General features: G+C 37.2%; 1 protein-coding gene across 1 annotated transcript in view; it reads left to right on the top strand.

The window, feature by feature from the left end:
* LOC140157434 (anoctamin-7-like) overlaps positions 1-14,436 on the top strand; it is a 77,324-nt gene that overhangs the window by 45,627 nt on the left and 17,261 nt on the right. Inside the window, 8 exon segments of the mRNA XM_072180633.1 lie at positions 4-64; positions 537-619; positions 1,133-1,270; positions 2,898-3,093; positions 3,672-3,783; positions 8,824-8,976; positions 11,280-11,407; positions 13,134-13,339. Coding sequence (XP_072036734.1) covers positions 4-64; positions 537-619; positions 1,133-1,270; positions 2,898-3,093; positions 3,672-3,783; positions 8,824-8,976; positions 11,280-11,407; positions 13,134-13,339 — 1,077 coding nt within the window.

The raw sequence follows: 14,436 nt of genomic DNA, 5'->3' as shown, positions 1-14,436 counted from the left end.
TAGATCACCTACCTATTTGACAACCCAGGCACTGTGTTTTATGCTGTGTTCATGTCATTTTGGGGTAAGTAATTTGAACACCTAGTAACAGGCTCGTACACAGGGGGAGGGGGGGGGGGTGCGGGGGTGAGGCACCCCCAAATTTGAAAAAGTATACAAAAAGTTCCAAAATTTTAGAATTTGCGAGCATAGGGATTTTAAAAAATAAGGTTTTTTACGCTTTTAGGTCCAAATTTTGTGAAGAAAGTCCACTTTTCACAAAATCGCCCTCCCCTTGGAAACAAAAGTCCACTTTTTCAAAATCAGCACCCCCCAAATGAAATTCTGCGTACGGGCCTGCCTAGTAATGTACGGTAAGAAATAGAATATCTTTAATACAGGGTTTGCAGGTTTTTGCTGCAGGTGGGAAAATCATGGGTAATTTCAACTTAATCCTGGCACGTAAGGTAACAAAAGATGTGATGATGGAGGTAGAACTGTTATATTATAATATTGTAAAAAAAATTATTTGTTTTTTTTCCTTTGACTGTTTTTAGCCGTATCATTTCTGGAGTACTGGAAACGGAAGCAAGCCAGTCTGGCCCATCACTGGGATGTCATGGATTTTGAAGAAGAAGAGGCAAGTTCTTAAAAAGAGAGAATCATTTTCTGATTTCTTAAATCTGAAACATGTTCAATGAAGTTTGTTAATTAAAACAATGGTTTAACATGTGTATTACACAGTGTCCTACAGAGGTGCAAGCTCTGGTTCATAATCGGAGGTGGTGGCAATGGTGCTATCGTATTGTCTTTCCACCCAGGTGTATAAATGGGTACTGGCTTATTATAGTGGTGAGAAGGGACAGACAGACTTGTTGTGAAGGAGAAGTGATTTCAGATAATTTTTGATAAATCCCCCCCTTATCATAAAGTAAATTCTGTGATTTTTTCCCAAAATATAGTCTCCAAAAATCAACTGCAGAGGGGGTAAAGGTCAGAATTAAGATTTCTCTTGGAAAGATCTGCATTTTGTAAAATCTGCACCCGACACAAAAAAACCCTGGTTTTAGGCCTGGTCAGGGTTGCTGTTGCATGTCTACCAAACTTAATTGTGACATTGTTGCATTAATTTCTTTATCGTCTCTTCATGTAGGAGCGCCCTCGTCCCCAGTTTGCAGCCAGAGCGCCAATGATGGAGAAGAATGCCATTACTGGTATAACAGAGCCATATTTCCCAGAAGACACCAGGAAAAGAAGATGGCTGACTGGTATTGGAGTATTATGTGGAATGGTAAGTGAAATGGGCTATCCCAGTTGAAATCCTATGGAAGGCACGCCCTTAATCTAAAGACTGCACAAAAGTAACACAGCTATTATAACTACGCCTATTGTAGCTTCTAATAGAACAATGATAATTGTTTTCAGAATTTTTTCAACATAGAAGGATGGATGATTTATTTCCGCGCATTTTAATACCCCATATCACATGTTTGACCAAAAATCACATTTTTGACCAAGCGTCACATTTCACATTTTTGACCCAGAGGGTGGGTGAATGTCAAATAGAGTTGGTAAAATCCTAGACTACCCCGTAGTCCACTTGCCCATTGTGCATACTCTGGATATTGCATTTAAGCTTAAAACTCTGATTTAATTAATGTGTGCACAATTGATGGATTTTCACATCTGATCAGTCACCCTACTCCCTCTGTTTGTTAGCTTCCCAAGTGGACTACTGACATTGCCTTGCGGTTAAGATTTTTAACATGGGACTCTATGGAGAGTTAGGCCAATTTCTGGCCTAACTAAAATTGGCCATGATGTAATGCATCTTTAAATGGATCTGCCTTGTGATTGGTCGCCCATACCTCGCTATGGTTTAAATAGTCTTGGCCCGCGCCATTACATTAACGACACGGTAAACAACTGTCTGTGGTATTTATGGCGCTTTTGTGTTGACGCTGAAAGTTAATCTCTCATCAAACATCTAGCGTACTTGTGGTTAATGGACTGATAAACAAGTATGCTTGACAGTGTGTTTTTAGAGAGCAAAGTCCAGGGGGTAAAGTTCTGCTTACAATTCAAAGTTCATAGTCGAAATTTCGGGGTTCGCTATCAATAAACTGGTAGATTCCAAAATCAGAATTGTTCAGTATTAAAGTGAACCGTTATAATTATGCAAGATAATTGCATTCAATTACTTTTATTGTCACTAATCGTCTGATATTTTTAACTCTTTATGACCATTTTACTATTGAATACTTTAATTTTAATAAACATAAGTATAATATTGAGTTCAACGAAATGGGTTCATCATGACTAATAATAACATATTTTTAATAAAATTCGACTATGGCATAGTCTAGTAATATCCTGGTGGGGTCACTCAATTTGCAATACTGACCACGCGATCATTACCAAAATTGCAGAATAAGGGATCATAAGGGGGTTTAATATTTTCTGCCGATCCTGTGGATAGCTGGCCAGATAAATAAATCACAGGAATAAATTTGGTGTTCTTTTTACTTCGTATTCATCCCGTGATCTATATTGTTCTCGGTTCTATTTCGTGCGTAGCCTTAGCATAGATTCGTGGGAATTTGGTGATGCCCTTACTGAAAAAAAACATTCATAAAAGCCTCAATTGCAAATGCGTCCTCGGAATCTTAAAAAAAAAGGGTGTAAAATTTCATGATTTGTCCTTGAAATCGACTGCAAAAGAGGGTAATTTGTACTTGTGGTAATGGTCCTACGCGCCCCTCCCTGCCAGGGAGCGACCCCACCGGGGGTAATATGCTAATTCCATTTGAAATTCATACTACCCCTGTAGAAGATATTTGCCAACTCTTCCACAGAGGAAGTGTGGACATTAAATTGATAGCCCATTTAGTAATAGTATTTGGTTTTCTTTCTTACAGGTTGTGTTAGTTCTCATATTTATGCTTGGAGTCATCCTATACAGGGTACTCATTAGTATACCACTCTCCAAGAATGACCTGCTACGGCCTAATGCTCAGTCTATTGCTAGTATGACTGGTGCTTGTGTCAACTTGGTACTCATTATGGCCTTAGGACAGGTGTATCAGAGGTTAGCAGGGATTCTAAATGACTGGGGTAAGTTTATGGTCCCACCTGCATACCACTCTACACATAACCTATTGAGGCCTAATGCTCAGTCCTGATATGACCTGACCGCTGCTGTGGTCAATTTGGTACTCATTGTGGCCCTGGGACAAGTTTATCAGAGGTTAGCAGGGATTCTAATTTACTGGGGTAAGTAGTAGAATACCACTCTGCATGAATGATCTATTGAGGGCTATAATGCTAGTCCATAGCTAGTATGGCCTGACCGCTGCTATGGTCAATTTGGTACTCATTATGGCCCTAGGACAGGTTTATTAGAAGTTAGGAGGGATTATAAATGACTGGGGTAAGTTATTGAGTCCACCTGAATACCGATCTACAAGAATCTCTTCTTGAGGCTCATATGCTAACTCCATATAGCTAGTATGACTGATGCTGTTTGATTTGATTGATTGTTGGTTGGATGATTGGTTGATTGATTGATTGTTTGATTAATTGATTTTACAGTTGATTGAATAATTGACTGATTGACAGTTTGATTTTTTTAATGTAAAATTATTTCATTTCAGATTGACTGATTTAGAATTTAAAATTATAATTTATTTCAGAGATGCACAGAACACAGACAGAATATGAAGACAACTTGACCTTCAAAGTGTTTGTCTTCCAGTTCATGAATTTCTTCTCATCAATATTCTACATTGCTTTCTTCAAAGGAAAGTGAGTATATACTACTTGCATATTTTTTTTGCCAATCTCGGTCTCGATTTTGGCTTTATTTGGTGGACGTCTAATATACTGGGCCAAAAAAGTATCTGAACATTTGGAAAAAAATCCTTATTTTCAAAATAAACTATATTTGGGTAAAATTATTTTTTAATGGATGCACTATCTAATCCTGAACATTATGACACCAAAAAAATTCCAGCGCCTAAATTGTCTAATTGCAATGACATAATGGTTATTTGTGCTCAATTGTCGTCAGCCTTCATTGTATTACTGGGACGTCATTGCACTCAACAATTTTTGAATATCGCGTGTTGAGAGCTGACTGTTTTTATTCGTTTTTATGATTAATATGAGTTTGTTTTATATAAAGCCATGTATTTCGTGCTTGATAATTATGTTTCTAACATATAAGGCATATTGTTTTATGGTCACTATGAGTTTTGTTTTTAAATAAAACCACATGATTCATGCTTGATAATTATTTTTCTTACATATAACGCATAACGCTCATTCTACAAAATCCGGTGCCAATCCACTAAAAAAATTGAAAAAATTAAAGTTGTTCAAAAAGACCTGCTTTTTGTGTTTTTAAAAGTAAATGTATCACTACTTTCAGATGTAAAAATTGCCAACACCACTTGCATATTTTTCTTTCAGGAAGTCATGATGTTTTTTAACACTAAAACTCAATGTAATGTGAGCTACGTTACCGACTATAAAATGGGCTGGTTTTACTCAATCCAAGGTCAAAAAGCAAATTAAAGATCACTTGAGTGAAATGTAAAACAGATTTCACCATTTCATAGAAGTTTTGAAGATGCTTAAATGAGTGTGTAACGTAGCTCACAGTAACGTAGTTCACTGGTTTTTAATGTGATTTGCGAACGTTAGAACGTTATGTCGGTTAATTCTAATATAAATGGGGTTCGACCACTGGTAGCTTTCACATATTATTAGGAAGTACATGTAATACAAGTGCATACTATAGAATCCTGGTAACGTAGCTCACCAATCTTAACATGGTCGGTCGAAATTTCAATGTTTACAACATTTCTATGCCAAAAATGCTACAGCATCACGATTTTTACTGTGATTTTAAAACCTATGAGTGTTTCCTTTCAAAAACAGCAAATTACATTGATACCTCTGTTTTACTTCTTTCCAATAACGTGTGTTAAAAAGGGGTAACGTAGCTCACAGCGTTTTGGTGGAAAGTGCAATTTATTTTAGAATTACACAAAGACATTTTAATCACTAAAAAATAATGTTGATAAACAATATGATGGTGCGTTATCTAATTAAAAAACAACAAATATGTAAAGAAATCGCATTTATTCAAAGAAAATATTCAGGGTTAGATGTGACACTTGAGCTGTGGAAACGCATTTTTAGCGATTTTTGAGCCTTTGCAAGGGTTAATCAGGCTGAAGAAAGCATTTAAAGTATGGAAAACTATATATGTCCATGTAGATCTCGTTGAGTTCTACCAAAAAAACAACATATTTGATGCCCTAAATGCTCCACAAAGTTTTTGTGGACCAAAGAATGGAAAAAAGGCTATTGGCACCGGATTTTGTAGAATGAGCGATAATGTTGTGATTGCCAGAGACTCCCTTCAAGAAGTACACTGTACTGTGGTCTTTTAGTTTGTGGGGGAACAGCGGTACAGGCTTTACCACGCAATCAGAAGATTGCGAGCTCGAGCCCTGGCTGTGCCATCGTGTTGTGCATTTGAGGAAGGCACTTTACCTCAATTGCCTCTCTCTACCCAGGGGTGAAATGGGGAGCTGTTAGGAATATTGTCCATTGAGCACTGCCCCAAGGTATGAGCATGCCTTGGGCATTGTATGGCAGCTGACATATTCTAATGACAGCTGAAGCGTGCTTTGATACATGTGAAAGGCACAATATAAATGTCAACATTTATTTTAATCCCGGGGGCCACTGAAGTATGATACTGTATGCATGCGTGACCAAAAAAACACACCCCTTGTTTTTTGGTCACGCATGCGTACAGACCATTTATGTGAGTGCCCCCCCCCCCTCCCGGATTTTAGTGGCTAGAACTGCAAAAAATATGACTCCTACCCGCCATCTCAATTGCCTTTGCATTAATATTTTTTGAAATTGAACCCTGTGTAATTCACATGTTTTAGTGTGCACTAAAAATATCTTGTGTAATATTCTGTAGCATTGGGTTCATATTGCTTGATAGTGCTATAGGTATTATATGTAATAGATATTTATATGGCTGTGATATTTTATATCCACCAGTGTTGATGTTTCATATACCCTACCCAGTGTTGCCAGAGTTGGTATCAAAAAACACCCAAACTATCTAATTTGGGTGCACTGCAAAAACTTGGGTGTTAAAAGTAACACTGGTTGGAGTCCAATGAGTTTTTGCAGTGTGTTTTTTTATGATTATTGACTAATAAAAAGTTTAAAATATTATTGTTGTATTATATGGCATTTGAGAGGCTAATCAACACTCAAAAATCATCAATACAAATATTGCTCAAGACCATTTGGCCCCGACCCCCAACTTAACACAAAAGTTGACAACCATGAGAGTTACCAAATAGCGCAGAACAGGGGTAATATTTTTACCAACAGCGAGGACCGTGAAATTGGCAAAATAGGGGGTATTTAATTTGGACTGTCCGCAAAATCCGGTAATTTTATATCAATATTTAGTGTCATTGAAAAGGGGTGTTTGAAATTCTAGTCATTGAAATGAGGTGTTTGAAATTCTAGTCATTGAAAACCACAAAAAAGGGGTTGTGTTTGGCCAAATTTTGTCCTCAATTTTGATTGAAAAAGGGGGGTAAATTTGATGACAAATCATTGCAAAGGGAGGGGGTCTTTGAAAGATTTGGTAACTCTCATGGTTGCCAACTTTTGTGCTGAGTTGGGGGCCGCACATTTGGCTCATTTATACACAAGTCTAAGTTTTCAGATTATAGGCTAAGATATTACTTTTTAAAAACAAATCGCACTATATGTTATGTTATTTTTAATAATTGGTTATAAAATCGAACAGACAACATACTTTGTTTGCTGTCAATATTACAGTGTCTAAAATATCACACTTGCACAAGTCATAAGGCTTGAATGTCACAGCATACAAAAAAAAAAAAACACCCTGAAAATGCATTTGTTTGCCTCTTTTTTCCCAAAATTGCCGAAATATTCAAATTTGACAACACTGCAAAAAAGTTGTTGGACTCCAACCGGTGTTACTTTTAACACCCAAGTTTTTGCAGTGCACCCAAATTAGATAGTTTGTGACTGCAATTGTTTAAAAAAATGTGCAAAGTTGCAGGTTTTATTCTGTACATGTATGTACTATTAAAATTATACTTTTATTGTAAATTAGTTCCAACTGAAGGATTAGGATTCTAAGGCTATATGTTTCATTTGGCTTTAAATTTGGATAATATTTTTATAAATAAAAAAATAATTCAAATAGTGCTATAACATGATTATAATCAGGAGTAGTAGCGAAAATGCACACACCAGTAAACAGTGTGCTGACAACAATGGGCTGTTCCATTTGAAATTCATACACCCTGTGTGAAAGACATGACATTAATCTCCCACACAGGGGGTGTTTATTTCAAGTAGAGTCACCCATCCAGGTAACTCCATTTGAAATTAACACTGTGTAGAAGATTAAAAGGTCATGTGTTCCATAGGGGGCGTATGGATTTCCAACTGGAATAACTCATTTTGTAGCAGACGACCCTGAATGGATGGCTCCATTTGAAATTCACACTCCCTTTGCAAAGATTAAGGTCATGTCTTACCTAGGGGGCGTATGGATTTCAACTGTAATAACCCATTTTGTAGCAGACGACCCTGAATGAGCTGTTCCATTTGAAATTCACACACTCTGTAGAAGATTAGAAGGTCATGTGTTCCATAAGGGGCGTAAGGATTTCAATCTGAATAGCCCATACGATGATATACCATCCAGCTGTTCGCTGTGTATATTTCATATAGTCATGCGACTAAATTTTATGGTCGATATAATTATACATGGACTGGTTTATTATGCAAATAACCACTAGACTGCATCATTTGCAGGCAGTTATAGAGTCATAAAATTGAGTTTTATTTTTAAAATTTGTCCGTAAATATAACACTTATGCACTACTCAGTTTTGATATTTTTGGCTATTATGTTATTATTTTAATTTTTTGTATTTAGGTTTTGAAAAAAATATTCATTAGACCACACTTACAGCTTTGAAAACTTATAATTCACCTTTTTAAAAATGTCAGATTAAAAAAAATTATGTGTGTTGGGGTGGGTTAGTGGCACCGGCGTGTCCAAGATCTGTTCCTAGGGGGGGCTCAGAGGGGCTTTCAGAATTATGTGGGGGGCTTAATGGCTAATTGCCAAAAAACTGCTGATCTGACATGATTTTTAACAAAGTGCAGGGGGCTTCAGCTCCAAAAGCCCCTCCCCTGGACACGCCACTGAATGGTGTATGTGAGAGTGGGATTAGGTGCATTATTTTTATCACCAATCTGGAACTTTGTTGAGTTATATTTTTCCCACCAACCAGTGATTTTTGAAAACTGGGGATATCTCCAGTTGGAACTACTTTAAATGCTGCAGAAACCCTCTGTTGCAAAATGCCAAAAATTGCATTATTAGAGATCTGTAGCCAGAATTATTCCTGCAGGCATCCTTTGAAAGTTGGCATAACAGGCCAAGAACAATAGTATTGTGTTCCATAAAATTATAGGGCTGTGTTCTATAAAAGATATGCCAAAAGGAATGCCCCCACAGAAAGTACACATTATATAAAAATGTGAAGTAATACACACAATATGCATATCAATACTGTATTATCAAAACACTACTAAAATAAAACAAATTCCTGTCCTGTTATGTGGAGGACAATTTTTTCTGGAAAAGTAATACAAAGGTGTAGGTCTGAAATTTTTTAGCGTTAGTTAGGTTATGCAACTAAAACATTTTTTATGCCTTACTGTACTGTTATTTGTGTTTTTCCTTCAGATTTGTAGGTTATCCCGGTAATTATGTGTACATATTCGGCCTTCGTAATGAGGATTGTGCCAACGGCGGATGCTTGGTGGAGTTAGCTCAACAATTGGTAGTTATCATGATTGGTAAACAGATGATCAATAACTGCCAGGAAGTGGCTGTACCGTAAGTATTTTCATTTAATTAATTAAAGGATCAGATTAATATATATCATCATTTTTGAAAACATGATATGATGATAATATTATTGATAATTGTGCTTGGTCTTTTATTACATCACTGGTTCCCAAAGTTGTAGACAAAATTCACTCCTTACAAATATCTGCTATGACCCACATCTTGAGGGGAGGGGGAAAATGGAGGCTAAAATTTTGATTTTGAAGCCATTTTTCAAACATCACCACGGTCAAGGTCAAGTCACATATTGAAAAGGGTTTGTGTATGTGATGTGTGTTTGGGTATATGCGTCACATTAGTGGGTATAACATGCCCTCAATGTATCCCCGGGGGTGGTGAAAGTCATTAATGTAACCGCACAAAAGATGATCTCCCGACCCCTCCTCACATATCTGAGGGTAGGTCTCATAATTGAGCTCCCTTAATAGTGCAACGTAATGAATAAATGAATACTCTATATGTTCTGTACCATTTAATGATCATGATTAAGACCCCTCCCCTTAGAGAAACGAGAAGGGGGCCGGGTGGTCATCTTTTTGTACGGTTACATTAATGACCTTCCCCATCCCCGGGATAAATTGAGGGCATCTTATACCCACTAATTTGACATATACATGTAGACCAAATACACATCACTTACTCAAACCCACCCCAATATGTGACTTGACCTTGACCGTGGTGACGTTTGAAAAATGGCTTCAAAATCGAAATTTTGCCTCCATTTTCCTCCCTACCCTCATGATGTGGATTATGGCGAATATTTATAATGGGTGAATTTTGTCTGCAGCTTAGGGAACAAGGGATGTAATGAAGATCAAGCACAATTATCAATAATATTTTCATCATATCTTAATATTTGTTTTCAAAAATGCTGATTATATTAATCTGATCCTTTAATTCTTTTGAGTAGTGAAGATCAGTTTTCTGAAAGTTACGACCCAAATCAACACCCAAACCCCACTTTTCCACTAATATCTCGCAGTGACAGATTTGAATTACACCCGCAAACATAATCCTGCTTGCATATACACACACATAGAATGGTGATTTTTCCACACGCTGGTGATGTACCTGCAAAAACGCACTGATTTGAATTCGGGACTAAAATCCAACATGCAACTTGAGACAAGACACTATAACCCCCCTGGGCAGGGCAGATTTAGAGGGGGCGCGCACCCCCTCTATTTTTTGCAGATCGGCGCCGAGACTCTGTGTATTTTTGTAGAGCGGCGTCTTACTTTGTGTGAGCGCCGAGCCGGGGCGGCGGTGGCGCAGCGCCCCCTCTATTGAAAATTCCTGGATCCGCCCCAGCTGGGCACCGCCTTAACATGTCAAAATTGGCTATTCCATTTGAGATCCATACACCCCCTATAGGCCTATGAAAGAAATATTTTTCGATGCCTTTCCTACAATCAGTTAACATTAACCCAAACTCTAACAAATCTTACAAAGCCAAGCCACTCCATCCTTCTTTCCTTTATAGACGAATCCAAGGAGCCAAGTCATGGTCAGGATTTGGTCAGACATCTTTGGGTAGCCGCTAGCACCAACCTGGTGTTTTGAGCATCCAATTGTGCAAATAAAAGCCGCCTAACACCTAGAGAAGATGCAAGGACGAGGAGGGTTAATAGAATAATAGCTAATAATATATTATAATGAAGATAATTCCGCAGGTAATCCCGTCGCATCTATTCATACATAGTCCTTTTGTTCGCAAGTACATCAATGCATAGATACCGTGTGTAGTTAATCCGATTATTATGTCACTTCAACAGCGAATAGATCATGCTGTGTGTTTTGTCGAAGGGAACTGTATTGTGTTATTCTTTCGTCTGCCTGTGTTTTCGCGGAAGGGGTAAAACGGGTGATGGAATGCAGTTTAAAATTACAGCCAAGGCCGAATCATTTCACATTTTGAGTGCATTGTAGCCGACGGCTATACCCAACTAAAGGCTGCTAGTCAGGTGTAGGAATGCGTGAATTTAGATTCGTCTATATTCACCACTGCTCATTAATACATCCCACTTGATGCGATGATGCAATCACCCTACTAATGTCATGTATGCACGGTTTCATTGGTCGGGCCAGCAAAATACCTGTGGCTGCAGGTTGCTGATGAATTGCTTGGCACACAAAAGGGGTCTTGGGTTTGAATCCTGATTTAAACAAACAACTTCTTTGTTCATCTTCTCTCTGTATTGCTTCCTTCTTTTTATTCCGGTTTGCCAAAAAGCACTTTCGTCATTTAAGGGTTAACTTAAAATTGCTTAAATGTTGTTTGTTATTGACAGTAAATTAAAGCAGTTTATCCAGCGCTGGAAGATGAGAGGAGGGGCTGATAAAGGTGATGTCAGCAGATGGGAAGAAGATTATGAACTGGTAGAAAATGAAGGCTTATTTGAAGAATACCTGGAAATGAGTAAGTCATAGAGTGTTAAAAGTTTATTCAGAATTAAACGATAATAATAATCCTAATAATGGAGCGTATTTATACCGCGCAAAAATCATCAAAAAGATCTCAGGGCGAGAAAACAAAAAAGCGATGGACACACAGTGAAACACAAAAAACCTTGGGGGTACAACACCCCTGTGGAAAATGTGTGACTATTTTTGCATGTTTATCAAAACATAATAAAACACTGGTAACAAAAGTTATGTATATTATTCGGGCAAGGAATCCAATTACTACACTGAAATTTTAGTGCCTTAAGACAAGCGGTTCCAGTATATATGATAGGAAATGAGGTACATCCAAGCGGTACCTTATTTCTTATCATAAATAACGAACCGCTTGTCTTGGGTCACTGGATTCCTTGCCCCTATAATATACATCACTTTTGTTACCAGTGTGTTATTAGTTTTTGAGAAAAATGCAAAAATAGACACATTTTTATCGATTGGTGTAGTACCCCCTTAAGATTCAGGGAAAGCATGTAGGAAAACTTGAGTTTTAAGACTACATTTGAATGCAGTATCCTTGACACTGAAATATGTGTCTGAGGTAGTGAAACAGTAAATAATGAGTCGAGACGACAAACAAAAACCTTGTTCTACGAACGAACAGACCTTTCAAGTATGGTTGGCCGTTGTTTTTCCTGAAATTTTCAAAGTTTGAGTCAGCATTCATTTGTATAGGACATTTTTTCGCACTATTTCTTAAGTTCTGGGTCAGTCGGGGTTTTTTTTTCATTGCCTTTCAGCATTCCTTGCATTTTTTGTTTAATTTGTAATTATTGTCTGCTTACAATTTTACATTAGAGAGCTTGCGATTTCCAAACGTACGTATGATGCGCCCGTGCATCTGTTAAAAATCCTAGTCACATGAGAGTGATTTTGAATAGATGCACGAGCATATGATTCTTACGTTTGGAAATAGCAATCTCTCTATCGTCTGATCTGGACCTCTTGCAGGGAGCTTACCAGAATAATAGAATGAATGAATTCAGACAGTGTCATGCATGCTTGGGTCTTTCCATTAGATTTTCTGAACAACTTTCACATTTGATATGGCATTATTTGTGATAAAACACACAATGCTGCATATTTAAAATTAATATATTGCAAAGAGTGTAGTATACTTGGCTTCAGTCTTTTTAAAGCCTAATGCATAATAAATGTCTTTTAAATCTTTGTTTTATACGAATGTGTTATTTTATCTTAAAAAGGCATTTCGTGATCCACAGCCTCATCCCCCACTTTTCTCAAAAGAAGTTGAAGTTTTTAACTTCTGGCTACAAAATATTTCTTGCAGATTAATTAGCGTGCAGTGATTTATAGTGCGCTACACACAGGCACAACGCCTAGACGTCGATCCACAAGCCTCAGCACACTTTACAGGTTGTCGCTGACCACTATGGCCCCACATCATTCCATTAACCAAAGATTAATTCATTTTGCAAAAATATTGTGAAATTTGAATTACGTTCTGGTACACCAGAATGAAATTACAACACATTGTCTATAAAGCAGTGTAATACACAAACACAAAATCAGAATCAACTGAAAACTATATTTTGGGAATAAGCTTTTTTCGTGGATATCTACTGAAAAATGTCACAAAAAGAGGATGCTATCACGAAATACTCCTTTAAGTTTGTTTCTTCATAGATGTGTTTTAAATGAATTATTTTATCTTCACTTCACAGTCATTCAATTTGGATTCATCACTGTATTCGTGGCAGCCTTCCCCTTAGCTCCTCTCTTCGCCCTCCTCAATAATTGGATTGAAATTCGTCTGGATGGGGCCAAGTACATCAGTGAAGTGCGAAGATCTGTTGCTGACAGGGCCCAGGATATAGGAGTATGGTACGATATCTTGGAATTCATCGCTCAGATGGCTGTTATTAGCAATGTAAGTGTTTTCTGGATTATGAATGAATATTGTGTTTGGCAGGATGTATGATATGAGCTTCAAACCCCTATCCATAAGCGAGAGGTCTGGGGTTCAATTCCCCACACAGGCAGGTATATGTCCAGAGTTTTTGCTCTGGTTTATCTGTTTATGCATGTTATGTTTCAATTGTAGTTTCATGATGCCACGATGAGTTGGGGACCCCACTGGCTACGCCACTGTATATCGCTCATTCTACAAAATCCGGTGCCAATCCACTAAAAAAATTGAAAAAATAAAAGTTGTTCAAAAAGACCTGCTTTTTGTGTTTTTAAAAGTAAATGTATCACTACTTTCAGATGTAAAAAATTGCCAACACCACTTGCATATTTTTCTTTCAGGAAGTCATGATGTTTTTTAACACTAAAACTCAATGTAATGTGAGCTACGTTACCGACTATAAAGTGGGCTGGTTTTACTCAATCCAAGGTCATAAAAAGCAAATTAAAGATCACTTGAATGAAATGTAAAACAGATTTCACCATTTCATAGAAGTTTTGAAGATGCTTAAATGAGTGTGTAACGTAGCTCACAGTAACGTAGTTCACTGGTTTTAAATGTTTTTAATGTGATTTGCGAACGTTAGAACGTTATGTCGATTAATTCTAATATAAATGGGGTTCGACCACTGGTAGCTTTCACATATTATTAGGAAGTACATGTAATACAAGTGCATACTATAGAATCCTGTAACGTAGCTCACCAATCTTAACATGGTCGGTCGAAATTTCAATGTTTTCAACATTTCTATGCCAAAAATGCTACAGCATCACAATTTTTACTGTGATTTTTAAAAACCTATGAGTGTTTCCTTTCAAAAACCGCAAATTACATTGATACCTCTGTTTTACTTCTTTCCAATAACGTGTGTTAAAAAGGGGTAACGTAGCTCACAGCGTTTTGGTGGAAAGTGCAATTTATTTTAGAATTACACAAAGACATTTTAATCACTAAAAAATAATGATAAACAATATGATGGTGCGTTATCTAATTAAAAAACAACAAATATGTAAAGAAATCGCATTTATTCAAAGAAAATATTCAGGGTTAGATGTGAC

The sequence above is a fragment of the Amphiura filiformis genome, chromosome 7, assembly GCF_039555335.1.
Source record: "Amphiura filiformis chromosome 7, Afil_fr2py, whole genome shotgun sequence".
NCBI classification, from domain to species: domain Eukaryota; kingdom Metazoa; phylum Echinodermata; class Ophiuroidea; order Amphilepidida; family Amphiuridae; genus Amphiura; species Amphiura filiformis.
The sequence above is the reverse complement of the archived record's forward strand: the minus strand, read 5'-3'. Positions and strand labels throughout refer to the sequence as shown.